This window comes from Liolophura sinensis, chromosome 6 (genome assembly GCF_032854445.1).
Source record: "Liolophura sinensis isolate JHLJ2023 chromosome 6, CUHK_Ljap_v2, whole genome shotgun sequence".
In the NCBI taxonomy this organism is placed as follows: Eukaryota; Metazoa; Mollusca; class Polyplacophora; order Chitonida; family Chitonidae; genus Liolophura; species Liolophura sinensis.
Window position 1 is genome coordinate 41,522,331 of NC_088300.1, and position 14,050 is coordinate 41,536,380.

The following is a 14,050-nucleotide window of genomic DNA, read 5'->3' on the forward strand; positions in this document are numbered from 1 at the left end:
ATATGACGTCACGGCAGAGGCGGAAGAAACTTTTGTGGAAGGGATTCCCCAACGAAATATACAGTTACCACCGTCGCCCTACCCTCGGGCAACATGGGTGGGTGTATTGGTGCTCACAGAGACGGTAATTCACCATCGGGTGAGTCTTCAGATGTCACAGGTATGGTGTATAATGGACAGCGGACTTGTATTGAGATTAACTCACCAGTGTGTCAGTGTCTCTGTTCGTGTATCAATCATAACAAATGTCGGTCCCATTCATTTCACTTGCTCACTTGACGTGCAGTTTGATTCAATCGGTTATCAAGATTACAGTTAGGTTTTGCGATTCCGCATCTTCTGGGAATGTGTATATTGTGCCATTGCACATTTGCTTAATTTATTATGTTTTATCAATGAAAGCATTAGTGAGAACGGACAATTGCAACTGCAAATGTTCTGATTTGCAGCAGGTAAATGTTCAGTAATTGCACCAAATTATGATTTAATCATGGCAGTTACAGATTTAGATGGAAATACAACATCTTCCTTTGTTCTGGGGAATTGCACCAATGCGTCAAACCATTCCTTTGATCTGAAATCAGCTTAGACTATAGTTACTATTACTTTTAAAAATGTTTTGTCTCGTGGGTCTACTCAATGAAGATTAGCTTGCATGGGATAGTCGCCATGCTGTCAATGCCTAGAGCTTAGTGTTAATAAGCAGTCCTTACTCACATAAGATTAGTGTTTAGTTTTGAATACTCATTTCCAGTGATCATCACTCATAGATTTCATGCTGTGGTGAAAAGAATAAACATAGGCTAGGTTCGTGAAACAGAATCACAGGTCATGTGTGTGATGATACTGTAAGTGTTTTAATTGTGAAGATGCACATGTATATTTTACTGTGTATGGATACTGTATCTTGAGATTATGTACATGGAACTTAGCTCTGTGGTTCCTACCTGACAGGACAGGGTATCACTACACATGTTTATGGAATATTCTGTCCTGTCCCCCCCCCCCCCCCCCCCCACCCAGTATTGGACTGGCCTGCCTTGCTGAGTGTACCGGATGGGTCTGTATGGCTGAGTGGTACATGTACCAGACCGTGCCCTTTTGCTAAATGTATCGAATTGAGATCTCAGGATGAACGTGTCAGAGAGGGCTCTCAGGATGAATGTATCAGCCTGGGCTCTCTGGTTGAATGTACTGAAGAGGGCTCTCTGGGTGAATGTATCAGCATGGGCTCTCAGGCTGACTGTATCGGATGGACTTCAGGGGCTCTTCAGTTGAACGTATCAGACTGGCCTCCTTGGGTGAATGCATGCGGTTGAGCTCCGTGACCGAGTGCATGGAGATGACATTGTAGAGGAGTATGTAGTACTGTAGATGAAGGTCGGTTCCCTGTGGTACATGTATATGAGTACACAGGGCTGAGGGCTGGCTAGTTGCACATGTATGGGGTTGTTTGGGATGGACACCTTGGACAGAGGTATGAGGCAGGGCTCTAGTACTGACTGCATGGGGGTGTACAGCGGCTGAAGCGATGGGACATTATTCTCTGACATGATCAGACCAGTCTATAAGGTTGGGCATTCTGGCCCAATGTAAGGGGGTAGACACCTGGACAAAGGTATGGGACTGGATTCCCAGGCTGAAAGCATGTAACTGTGCTCTTTGGCTAAATTGTGAGGATGGACATTTAGGCTGGATTATGGATCTGGGCTCTTTGATTGATTGCATGAGGCTGGGCTCTGAGGTTGAGTATTTTAGGCTGCCACTTCGCTATGAGTATTTTATGCTGGAGAATTTTTGTTGAGTATATGAGGCTAGGCTCTTTAGCTGAGCATATGTGGCTCAAGAGGCTGACCTGCCAAAGCCATGCAGTGGCTGGTCACTTGTCACCTTGCCTACACTGTATATGTACATGTATATAGTGCTAGCAGCCAGTCGAATTGTGCATTGTAATTGAGAACAGCATAAAGTTATAAACCATGGCAAACCATGTCATTCAGCATACAACTATCATTTTGAACCAAGAACCTTTGACTGTTTAATAGGTGGTTGACAGTGACAGCTGACAGAGCATTGGATTGTTGCTTTTTCCTTGTTGAAATATCACATGAAGATTTGAACAAGCTGACCCCCGAAACCATCCCATAATTTTAAGAACAACTAAAACTGGCAAAACAAACCATCTGTGAACGTAGGCAGTATCTACATGTATGAATGAATGCTGTTGTTTGCTTGAAGAAAGTCTCTGCGAAAAAAAACAAATGGCACCAACTGATCAGTTAAATATACTCAGGGTAGTCACTATTGTGACCAAGTTCACCAGCCTCGGAGCACTTTGGGAGTTTTCACCGAGCTCCGAGCAAGATCAAAGATGACGTAATTTCCAAACAAAATCTGTCCATTGACAGAAAATATGCATAAAATAGAGAGGTAATGAACAGATGTAAAAATACCTCAAAAATGAAAATTTAAGAAACATGATTTTCATCTTCAAAATCCTCTTCATGTATGCATTAAGTGTAAGAGGCTGGGTTACTTAGCTGAATGTATGTGGGCAGGTTCTTTGATTAAGTGTAGGAGGCTGGGTTCTTTGGCTGAATGTATATGGGCAGGTTCTATGATTGAGTGTAAGAGGCTAGGTCCTTAAGCTGAATATATGAGGCTGGGTTCTTTAGTTGAATGTATGTGGGGAGGTTCTTTGATTAAGTGTAGTAGGCTGGTTTCTTTAGCCGAATGCATGTGACTGTTCTCTTTGATTAAGTGTATTAAAAGAGGATGGACTCATTCGGTGAATATTTGTGGCTGTGCTCTTTGCTTGTGTGTAAGAGGCTGGGCTCTGGTTAAGTAGGCACATCTCATCAGGTACTTTGTACTGGACACATCTGGTGACAAAATGCTGTAGTGGAAGAAATGAGAGTTGGATTTGATCTGGATTCCTGATTACTATCCAGCAGAAGTAATTGGTGCCCTTAGTCAAAGAAGGCTTATGTTGTCTTGCAATCATGTTCACTGTCTTTTGAGTCAAATTATCTTACCGGTAATTGCTCCAGGCTACTGCATTCTCGGCAACATAATCACAGGCCAAGTGTGTAGTCTAAAAAGACAGATGGATAGCACATGGAAGATGTTACATGTGTTTGTGTATGTGTGTATATTCTAATCTTCAGTTTTCACCTGATTATTACAATGTAACAGTGTAATATGATGTCTGTACCGGTCAGGTAGACTCTGGGAAACATCTTCTCTGATAAGCATAAACTGTGTAAAGCTGTATCTGCAAGGTGAATATCATTAATCTCATATTTGTAAATACATTTAGTAAATATTCGTCAAATGACCCAGTTTACAGATTATTTAGATACGCATAAGGATACATTCATGTACATGTGTATATAAATTGCCGTTTTCACACGTTGTGCGTATATCACATGCATGTGCATGCAACTAGACTACATCAAAACAGTGAACTTCTATTAATGTAATATCAAGACACCCTCTCATTTATTTCAAAATATTGGTTTAAAATCTTTAAATACATTTTAAATGTTTAGCCTGCTTGACAGTTACATGAATCTGTTACTAATCTATTTTTGTAGAAAATTTCTAAGATATATTTGCTTGTATATATTTTATGTTCCTGTACATATATGTATTGTACTTTGGTTCGGCCTATATTGCTTGTAATAAGCTTATGAAGTAGAAAATTACTCAAATTGATTCTTAAGGTGACAAACACTTGACTCAGTTTGGATGGTGCAAAGCAGGGGTGTGCCAGTATACAGGCAGATTTATAGAAAGTAGAACAATTTCAGTATCACCCAATGTACATGTACTGTGCATGCATGTGACTTCCTGGTAAGTCTGCACCAAGTTTGGGTCTTAAGCCAATGTCAAGTCCTCAGCTTTCTTATTCTGTTTTATCTTCCTGATTTGAAGAAGAAAATCATCTTACACAGGAGATAAGAATCATATTTCCTTCCTGCAGCATCTGAGGACCTGTCGCCAGATGACCGCCCTAATAGCTCAGTAGGTAGAGCGTCCGCTTCGAGAGCGTTAGATCCAGGGTCAGTCCTAGGTCGGGTTACACCTAAGATCTTAAAGGAGGAAGTTACACTTCGCTTGTTCAGCATTAAAAGGAATAGTGCAATGACTGGTTGACCTGTATCAGTATAATGGCTTCGGCGGGAGGGCTTACTTGCCTTCGGTAAGTCGTCTCAGTGAAGCAGCACTAAATAAAAGAGCGGTGTAAATCCGGTGTAGGCTCGGACGGGGAAGCTTACTTGCATTTGGTAAGTTCACTCGGTGAAGCAGCACTAGATAAAAGAGCAGTGGAAATCCGTGCTGCACAAGGAGGCACATTCACTTTAAGGTCATATGAAATTGCTGAGTACCATGTTAAACCCCAAGCACTCACTCACTCACTCACTCTAGCTCCACATTTCCCCCCACCCCCCCACCAAATCACATTGGCATCTGGACACCATAACTGTCATTACTCAAATTATAACTGAAATGCTGTGTTATGCACATGGTTAGTCTCCACAGAAGAAACTTTCACAACAGGGTGAAAGAGGGAGAAGATAAGAATTTGCCAATCTCCAGTTGAGAATTTCGATATTTAGGTTCACTTATGACATACATGCGCAGCAGCCATCTGTCTTATTTGCGCCACTTTATCATGAGGTGGTGAGGATGAAAAGGAAATTATGTCTGAGCATTATGACAATCTGCCTGACATGAACATCTGAATACGATACATGTAACAGAAGAATGAGATGAGCTATATTGTACATTTAACCTGTTATTTGCTGAAATCAACTACATGTACATTTTAGTTCATTTGTGGCACAGGCACATACTGTGACCATTAGAGTAGAAATTCATGTTTGATCCAAGAATAAACAGTGTAGTGCTGCTTTGGAAGGCTCATGTTTCTGCAATATGAGTACGTGTATTATATATGTACAGTAAGGGGGAGTTAAGTGATAGCCTATCCTCGGGAGAGTGCTTGGTGTTGAGTTGATATTACTCCATGCAACTGTATACACTTCTACTCAACCCACAAGAATATAAACAAGTAGACCAATGTGTTTTTTGTTACCTTACAAGTTACAGTATACATTTTCTGCCAGCCTTGCAGCACCTGTTAGAAACCCATAAATACTGCTTGACATGAACGGATACTAGACATAAAGAAATCACTTCATAATGTGTGCGTGCATTTTTATACTCCTTGTTAATTTCTTCAAAATCTCTATCATTGTTATTAACTAGAAAAAAATTCCCTAATGTCAGACTGATTCTGTTTTTGTTTTTCTGCTGGGGTCGGGCTTCGCCCAACAAAGAACTTTTAAGCATAGCCTTATTGTGCTTTTGAATGCATATGTGTAATTTTATAAAATTTATTTCATTGAAAGGTTTTACAAGTTATGGTAGCTACACATACAGATGCATGTACATGTAGTTTAGATATTCTTTATCTTCACTGTTTGACCACAGTTCTGGTTGCCATCATGTAAGTGAAATATTCTTGAGCATGGCATAAACACGAATCAAATAAATAAGTAAATAAAATAAATCATGACTGTTTAAAGCAGTGATGGGGAACACATCAGATTTAAACCGATGTATGTATCTGTTAATAAAAAATTAGAGGATGGAGAGATCATGGCAGCTGACATGAGCATAATTAGCGAGTGAACAGTATGTAGATATAAGGGAAGGACATACAGAGTAGTCTACATGTATGTGCTATATTAATCTCTGAGGTGAACATGCACTGGATTGACTTGGCTGGTTAAAGGCAGGGGGCTAGCAGATAAAGCCAGGCATCAAGCCAGCACTTCCGTGCAGTGGTCTGAATGTCTGATTGACTAACCACAGACAGGTTTAGTATTAGCTGTGTCCTTACCTGCTTAACGGTTAGTTCCTTGTCTAACTGCTGATCCCTACCTATCCTGACATTTACACTTGCTACAGCCTGCTAAGACTTGGGCCTGCATGACGGGCATCCAAAAAGCCTCTTCTAAAACCTGACCAGGTTGACATTTGAGCTTACTGCTGTGACATGTATGGTTTCTCTTTTAATTATAGAAGATGTTAGTTGCTCATTTTCAGATAACATATCTTACAGAGAGTTATTAAGAATTACTGGTAGATCCATGTTCACAAAGTGAGACCATATCAGGTAAAATAATGGTGAAGCAAAGCTTCGATGTGGTGTTCTGTACATATCATGTATGTTTATGGGGAAGGATGAAGCAGATCACAACACTGTCTCTCACGTTTGAACATGCATGAATGTTGCGGCTGAGTGCACCCTTGTCTGTTGAAACCAAGCCAATGATTTGTCAGTGCACATGTTCTTGTATACTATCATATGAGTGGGATGTACATTTTTCTGGAGGGCTTTTCCTGTAGGGCTTTGTGTACAGTAAATAGATGTTGCTCACATGACATAACTGAAATACAATATAAAACACAATTAGTAAGTCACGTGTAGGGCCTACTTTTACTATTACCTGCTCGGCCACCAATCTATATAAAGAAAAAAAAAAGGTCAGTGAACATTTTGATGTAGACTAGTGTGACACGTACTGTGGAAAGTTGAAAAACAGTACATGGATAGAATGTATACATTTACATTTAGAGTAGGTACACATGTACTAGTGTCTTTTCATTGAAAGCAAACTGTTCAGCCTGTACAGAAAAAATGTAAATAACTTATAATACTGTCTGACGGAGTTGCTGACTTTCCCATATTCTGGGTTTTATTGATCTTAGAAAGGTGTTGCAGGGTTTGTTTAGAAGGAAGAGCAATATTCTACTGAAAAATACACGTTTCAGGACCAAAAATAGTATTGTATAACATTTATTTGTATTGAAAGCTGCACTTTGAGGAGTGAAATTTTAGTGTGCTAGTGTCAGACTATTTTCTATAAATGCAAAATTAAAATGTTTTCATACATATAAATATGCATGACATTTTTCAGGTCGAAATCAACCACTGAAGCCAGAAAAACCAAAGTGGAAAAGTGATGTGCCTTTAACAGAGGGTCAGCTGCGAAGTAAACGAGATGAATTCTGGGATACTGCACCAGCGTTTGAGGGCAGGAAGGAGATTTGGGATGCTCTGAAAGCAGCAGCCTATGCTCTAGAAACAGGGGATCACTCGCTGGCACAAGCTATCGTCGATGGTGCCAGTATATCTCTGCCAAATGGTAAGATAGCGTCAACCATATGACATTATTATGAATGATCCTGTGAGTCTTAGGTGGAACCAATTATAGTTTGTCCAAAAAAATGCTATAAAAAATAAAATTGATAAGCCACTTATTCGTTTTATCAGATAATATTTTTATGATTTTCCTGTTATTCAAAGTTTGCTGATCATTTAAATATATCTACAACAGGAAAAATTCCGTGGACAGCCCACATTGGCCAAAAATCAGATGGTTTTTAAGTTTTAGTTTTATTTTTATACTCTTATACTGACATTGAAAAAAGATTTATTCTACCCATAAAAGAGCAGTTTAGATGGATGTGGGCTTAGTTCATAAGTAGAGTGTTTTAATTGGAGATTTCAAGACCAGTGGAAGACAGATATTATAAAAATTGTTTCAGCACAATTGTGTTTATTCAGCAATAATACATATATTCAATCATACAGTTTTAAATCTATAGTGTTAACTTTATGTTTGTGGCTACTTTTAGGTGAGATAATGGTGTTAAAACAACCAGTTTTATCCATGCAATTTGCAAAAGGTGACATATTGATGGTGAAAATGAAACCTGTTCTGCCACATGCACCAATATTCATGAATATTTTGAAAGGAACATGTCATTGGCTTAAGAACATCATCAAGCTTCAAATGGGCCTCCATGGCCAAGTGGTTAGCATGCTAGTGCAGAACACTGAAGAACTACACATGTATTAAATTAGATCAGAAATTAGAAATTCTCTTGATTCCTGCAGGTGACATCAAATGTGTCTGATGAGTAGGTTATCTCCCTTTGTTGGGCTGTAAATACAATGGTCATATCGCTGAAGCGATTCACCTACACATCGGTCGTCTGCACTGAAATAAAGGGTCTGTACAGGATAAATGTGTTTCATGGTTACTCAGTGATAGAATAAGGAAATATATTTGTTGTCAACAATCCTCATATTCGACAATATGAGGATTATTTTAATATGAGGATCACAGTTTGATACACCTAGTATATGATGGCACCTCCACTGTTGTAAATCAGCGCTGTTGTTGATGTTCCCAGGTACGCTGATGGACTGTTATGATGAGCTCGGGAACCGTTATCAGCTACCTGTGTATGTTCTGAGTTCCCCAACAAACCTGATAGAGGATGTGAGTGAGACAGACACGGCTGTGGACACAGAAAACTCCTCCCCAGGCACAGAAATACCCATCAAATTCAGGCTGTCTCACACAAACAAGGACCTCAAGCTCTTTGTAAGGACCACAGACACTGTTATGAAACTGAAAAAGAGGATAGGTGATGAACAAGGAATTGAGCCGTCTAAGCAAAGGTGGTTCTTCTCTGGCCGACTACTTAATGACAAATTAAGAGTTGTGGATGCAAAGATACCCAAGGGTTACGTTGTACAAGTGATTGTATCCGAGCCAGACCCGTCAATAGAGAGCTGAGCCTGAAGTAGTCTGTCAAGCCTGAACAGTCATGGTGATATGATCACAGCTAGTTTGTCTTTGTCCCCCATCCACCACTCTCCCAAGGTTGTCACTGGTTGTGGGAGCGCCAGGTACACTCTGACGACATGTATCCGGATACCTTCACAACACCACACCTGTATTGCTCATCATATATAGGCCTGATTTGCATCATCAGAGAACCCTCCATGGAGTTGTGAGGTGATTTATTAAGTAACACTGTGTACATCTGCATTTCTTGAGGCTGGATAAGGCAAAAGATGGAGTGTTATATTCACATCAGTGAACCAAGGTTTGTTCTGTCCACAAAGCAGCCGACGTGGTAGATTCATGCCTGGTCAGTGTGCACTGTACATGTACGAACCATGAAGGAAAAACCAACACATTTGTCCATTACAGATGGTGGACAAGCCATTCATATGTAATATAAAATTTACATCCTAATATTGACCCACTGATTCAATGTGTATTTCACTGAAAACACAAGCTCTTTTCATATTAACACCATTGTTTTTAGCTGCACTTGCTTTTTCAGCAGAAGTGCTTGTTACAGATTATAACCAAGGCTTGTAGAAAAGGTTCACAGACATCGTCTTGACATCTGTAGCTTTGTTGCCATTATGAGGCTTAAATATTGCCAATGTGGTGTTAAACCCCATATCATTCATTCTGTAATTTTGTTTCCCCCAGCTCTTTACATACATGTATGGACAAAAATCAAAAGAAGAACCTTTTATTTTGGAATTCACTTGTTTTAATATCCCTGATTTCAGGGCATCATCAATTATATTTGTACATGTGTGTTTGAAAAACAGAATTGCCTCTCATGTTCAGGTCAGCGCAATTACAGAAGTACATGTACATGCCCTTATGTAGATACATGTATGTGAACCCTAACAGAACAAATAGCTACACCAGTGGATTATAGTAGGACTGATCACAGCAGGAAAAAAGAATGAAGTATAGCTTATACATTGTGGTTTCCTTGTGAAATGAGCATTAAAAAGTTTCTAGCTTAGCAGAAGAAAGACAAATATTGTATTGATTCCAACTTCTTAGTTTATTTACTGTTTGCGGCAGAAAAATGGTTTTTGAAGTAAAACCAAGACGTTGCAAGATATATATGTAATATTCTATGACTTTGGCTTTTTTTATGAAATTGTCTTTCCTTTGTAAAATTAAATTTGTATAAATGTATCTTATTTAATTATGTAAATATTTTCAGTTGTTTGAAATAAGCTTTTAAAATCTTTTACAGGTGACTGTTTTTGGAATTGTTTTGTTAAATTTTATCTTAATATGGGTTGGACTGTAAAATTTGTAAATATATAAATATTTGATTTGATATGTTTAGTGATTTGATTGTTGCAGTTACAAAAAGGCTTAGAATAAACATCACACTCTTACTAGGGTCATTCCATAAAGTACATGTACATTTTATGAATTTTTTAGAATTAATAATCATTTATGTGTATGATATAAACAACATTTTTGAAAACTGGCAACATTTGTGATACGTGTCAAGCCTGAAAATGATTTTTTTTTAAGTTAGTGCGGGACATGACTGACAAATTTTCCAGCTACCTGCAATGTTTAAAAAAGCTACAATATTCACTTGTTATTGTGTGGCAGTTGTCCTGTACCAAACACTTGGCACATGTCAAACTACTGTTAGATGCAGACCATTGTCCTTATCCTGCTACTTTCCTCCAGGCTTGCATGTGATGTTGGAGTGTAACAAAGTCAACAGTGTGCATGCACCTTTCTTTCATGTACATTTCACTTGGAGAAAACCTACACATATATACTGCTGTTGGATATAAAACATATTAAATGCTCCAATTAGTCATATTACCAGTTATAAACCATTCCCTGTTTTATTTACAAGAACCATTACCTACATCTAAGTTTGGTTCAACTTTTCTTGTTTAAGTTAAATTCCTTATTGGTAATTTTAAATGTGAAATAAATTCATTGGCTAAATAAGGAACAATGAAAACTTGCAAGACATAAGTTTTTAGGACAATATTGAAAAGGCTGTCAAATACTGACTTCACTTAATCCTTTGTAGTAAGTGATGATTTGTAATGTACTTTTTAAAATATGCAATCAACAATTTGCCGGAAACGTGTTTCTATTTTGTGTTCTAAAGTGTATTGATATGAGAAGTAAGAATTGAGTTTGAACTTTGAATCGTTGTATATTTAATTCTGCATAGACTTGTTTATTTTCTCTGTCGGTGTGCTTGTTTTAATGCAGTAAAAAATTTCAATCCCAGTGAATAGCTCATGCAAATTTTCAACTAGAATAAACATTTCTGCATATATCACACCAAAGTCAACTCTTTCCAAGGAAGTCTTGAGGTGTTTTTAGATTGTTTTTCCCCCGACATAATTGATAAGTAATACAAATACCTTCTGCCCTGTCTAGAAGACATGCACAGCCTAACCATTTCAAAGAATGCATTTTAAAGATAGCATTTGGCAAACTTTTGATTGGAGTGGCTAATGGACTAGATGTATTGACATAAATCGTTCAGGATAACTTTGTAATCAGTTCATCCAGTACCTTACAAAGCCATGAGCCATCAGATTTCCTAAACGTGGTTTTGAAAGACCATCAGTAGAAAATTGTGTCGGGGGAAAAAACAGCAAAGAAGTATGTGGTTGAAGAGGTCAAATTGTGTAGAGAATCCTGGGTACTATGATCCACTAACAATGTAATACTTCTAATGGTAGAGGTTGTTTCAGTTACTGGGCATCATATTGTCTATATGTAACATGAGTGTACACTTGGTTTGATGATGTGCACACGTGATGAAAGCAAGGAGAAAGATAGTCAAAACCTTCACTTTTCCCTTAAAACACTGATTCAGAGCTCTTTGTGACTTTGTACATGCAGATGCCTGGGACAGTTCACTAACTAGCCCAGCTTTGTTGCTGTACACAATAAAAAAAAATGCATTGCTGTATATTGTACTGTTTGTGGAATTTCCTATCGGTAGAGAAGATGATGTACTTTTTGTGGCCTAGAACCGTGCAAATAAACATAACTTGTACATATCATTTATGTAGGCAATATATCAAATTTTTGTACAAATATTTATAAGGCTCAGTCGATCTCCATGAAGTTTTGAACTTCAACGAATCAACTGGACTGAGAATGAATCTATGGCCACCCTGGACATGACCAACATCATTAAATCTCTACACAATGCTGTATGTAGGCAACACACCTTCTCTTACTTCAGTAACTGGACACTCACGTTTTGAAGGCCTGCATTGCCTTTGTTGGTGTCAAACCATGTGATCTTCAAATTTGTGAAGACTATTAATGGGTATTCGTGTCCAAGACATTTCTAACTACCGTGTTGTATCCCACTTATTACTGATAAATGTAACCTAATATGTAATGTGATCAAAATTTGTACCTGTATATGTAGTATATAGCTTCAGACTGCTGTCGCAGAACTTTGCGCTTTATGTATGCAATGCTATCTTGTGCTCCGTATACAGTTGAACAATACCTAGAGATCAAGGCCATGTGCAGCTTGCTGTAAGTACAGTTATGACATCTGGCTTCTGTGGTGCTTGTCTGGACTGGTATATTGTTGATTCAATAACATTGTTTGAGTAAGTATCTCAATTTTATCTTTTTATCTGTACTAGAGAAACTGACCTAATAATATTGCTATAGTTTGGAAGGAAGTTTAACCATCCTTTATAAAGTGTGTATGGGCACAGGTAAAACCAGAAAACAATATATGCATGTAAATATCCATTAGAAATCACGTCTAATTAAACAAACTACTGTTCAAGTGATTGGCATTCCATGTAGGACTCACTCCAATTGTCACCTATTCAATAAGTACATGTAATTCATTGTCAGTGTGTTACTGAAATCATGCATTGTTTCAATTTTCTGTATATTCATGTCAGTGTGTGTATACTTTGTTTTATTTGGTTTGTATATTACCCTATATAATAAAGGTGTTTTCATTGTGATTCCTTTGTTTTCTAGTCTTTTGTTTATCAGACAGTTTGATTCCTAAAGTTAAAGAATAATCTCTAGCTTCTTATTGTAACGAAATAAACATGTATAAACAAATCTGTTTATTACTGAAGGGTTTAGAAAATATTCAAAATTTACAAAATGATACTGGTATATATGCATATTCATAAGTAAAACTTTTAGGCGTGTATGTTAAATCCAAGCGTCATAACATGCAATCTTTCTGTTAAGCTGATTGTTATGCATGTCGAAATTTGATTCAGGAATGGCTTTGTGGAATCGGCCCCTATTTCCTTGATTTAACATGTCTAACCACTCTGTGATTCAATCTCAGATCTTAAAGTCGTAGTCCAAAGTCATACATATTCATGTATTGTATTATACATATTGTATACCGTAGAGAAAATGTCAATCTGGTAACCATTGCAGCCTTGAACACATGAGCTAGACATGCCATATCAATGTCAACTCATTAGCATCTATCATCTATCCACCAAAAAAAAAAAAAAAGAAATGTGTGCAGTTATATGGCTTCCAAGTGGTCTGTACACACCTTTTAGTGTCCACTTTCTAAAACCTTCCACTTTCTTCATCAAAGACTGTTCAAATCTACTGGTTCTATGTTCTTCTGAAAACTCATGGTTTGTCTAATACCAGCAAAAAAATAAGACATAATCCTTATTAGACAATGAATTTTCTGAACGCGTGAATTGCATGCACCTTTTGGAAACCACGTCTCGTATTTTCAATGAAAACAAAACTATTTCAGCAATACCCGATGTCACAATCTCCCACAAATGACCCATAGTGTCCACACTTAAATCTGAAATGAATCTGGTAAGAATGGTAAGGAGTAACTTCATGATAATTGAAGAAAAAAAGAGAAGAAAGATTGGCAGGAATTAACTGGATTTGAACCGCTGATTGCTAGGGGCAATGTTCATTGAGACAATAGTGAAAGACAGTGAAAAGCCAAAAAAAAAAAAAAACATTGCCCTCAAATAGCAGCACAGAGCATTGGGGCAATAGTGAAAGACAGTGAAAAGCAAAAAAAAAAAAAAAAAAACATTGCTCTCAAATTGCAGCACTCTACAGTGAATAGGTTTTATGCAGTGTAGCACAAAGCTCTCATGTTATTTGAATGAGAGGTCTTGTCAACATTTGTATGTATTTACACCGGGAGGCTTTAAGTCATACTTCATATTTTTGAAGGTTTTTGGGTCATAACTTGAAAACTATATCAAGTACAAAAGCAATTCTTACAGATTTGTAATCCGGATGTCAAGCGTACCAGACAATATGTTTGATCATTTTAAGCAGTTTTTAGACTTTACCTACTTTTAAGCTAATTTCAT

General features: G+C 37.7%; 1 protein-coding gene across 2 annotated transcripts; it reads left to right on the forward strand.

Moving 5' to 3' along the window:
* The first annotated feature begins 27 nt into the window (after positions 1–27).
* LOC135466506 (ubiquitin domain-containing protein 1-like) lies at positions 28–9,061 on the forward strand. Of its 2 annotated transcripts, none has more exons than XM_064744029.1 (3): positions 28–139; positions 6,993–7,220; positions 8,275–9,061. In XM_064744029.1, the coding sequence occupies exons 1-3, from the start codon at positions 94–96 to the stop codon at positions 8,661–8,663; spliced, it is 663 nt and encodes a 220-aa protein (XP_064600099.1). In that variant the 5' UTR covers positions 28–93; the 3' UTR covers positions 8,664–9,061. The 2 variants fall into 2 exon arrangements, with proteins under 2 accessions (XP_064600099.1, XP_064600098.1); XM_064744028.1 differs by having other exon boundaries at positions 32–160.
* Positions 9,062–14,050: the final 4,989 nt, after the last annotated feature.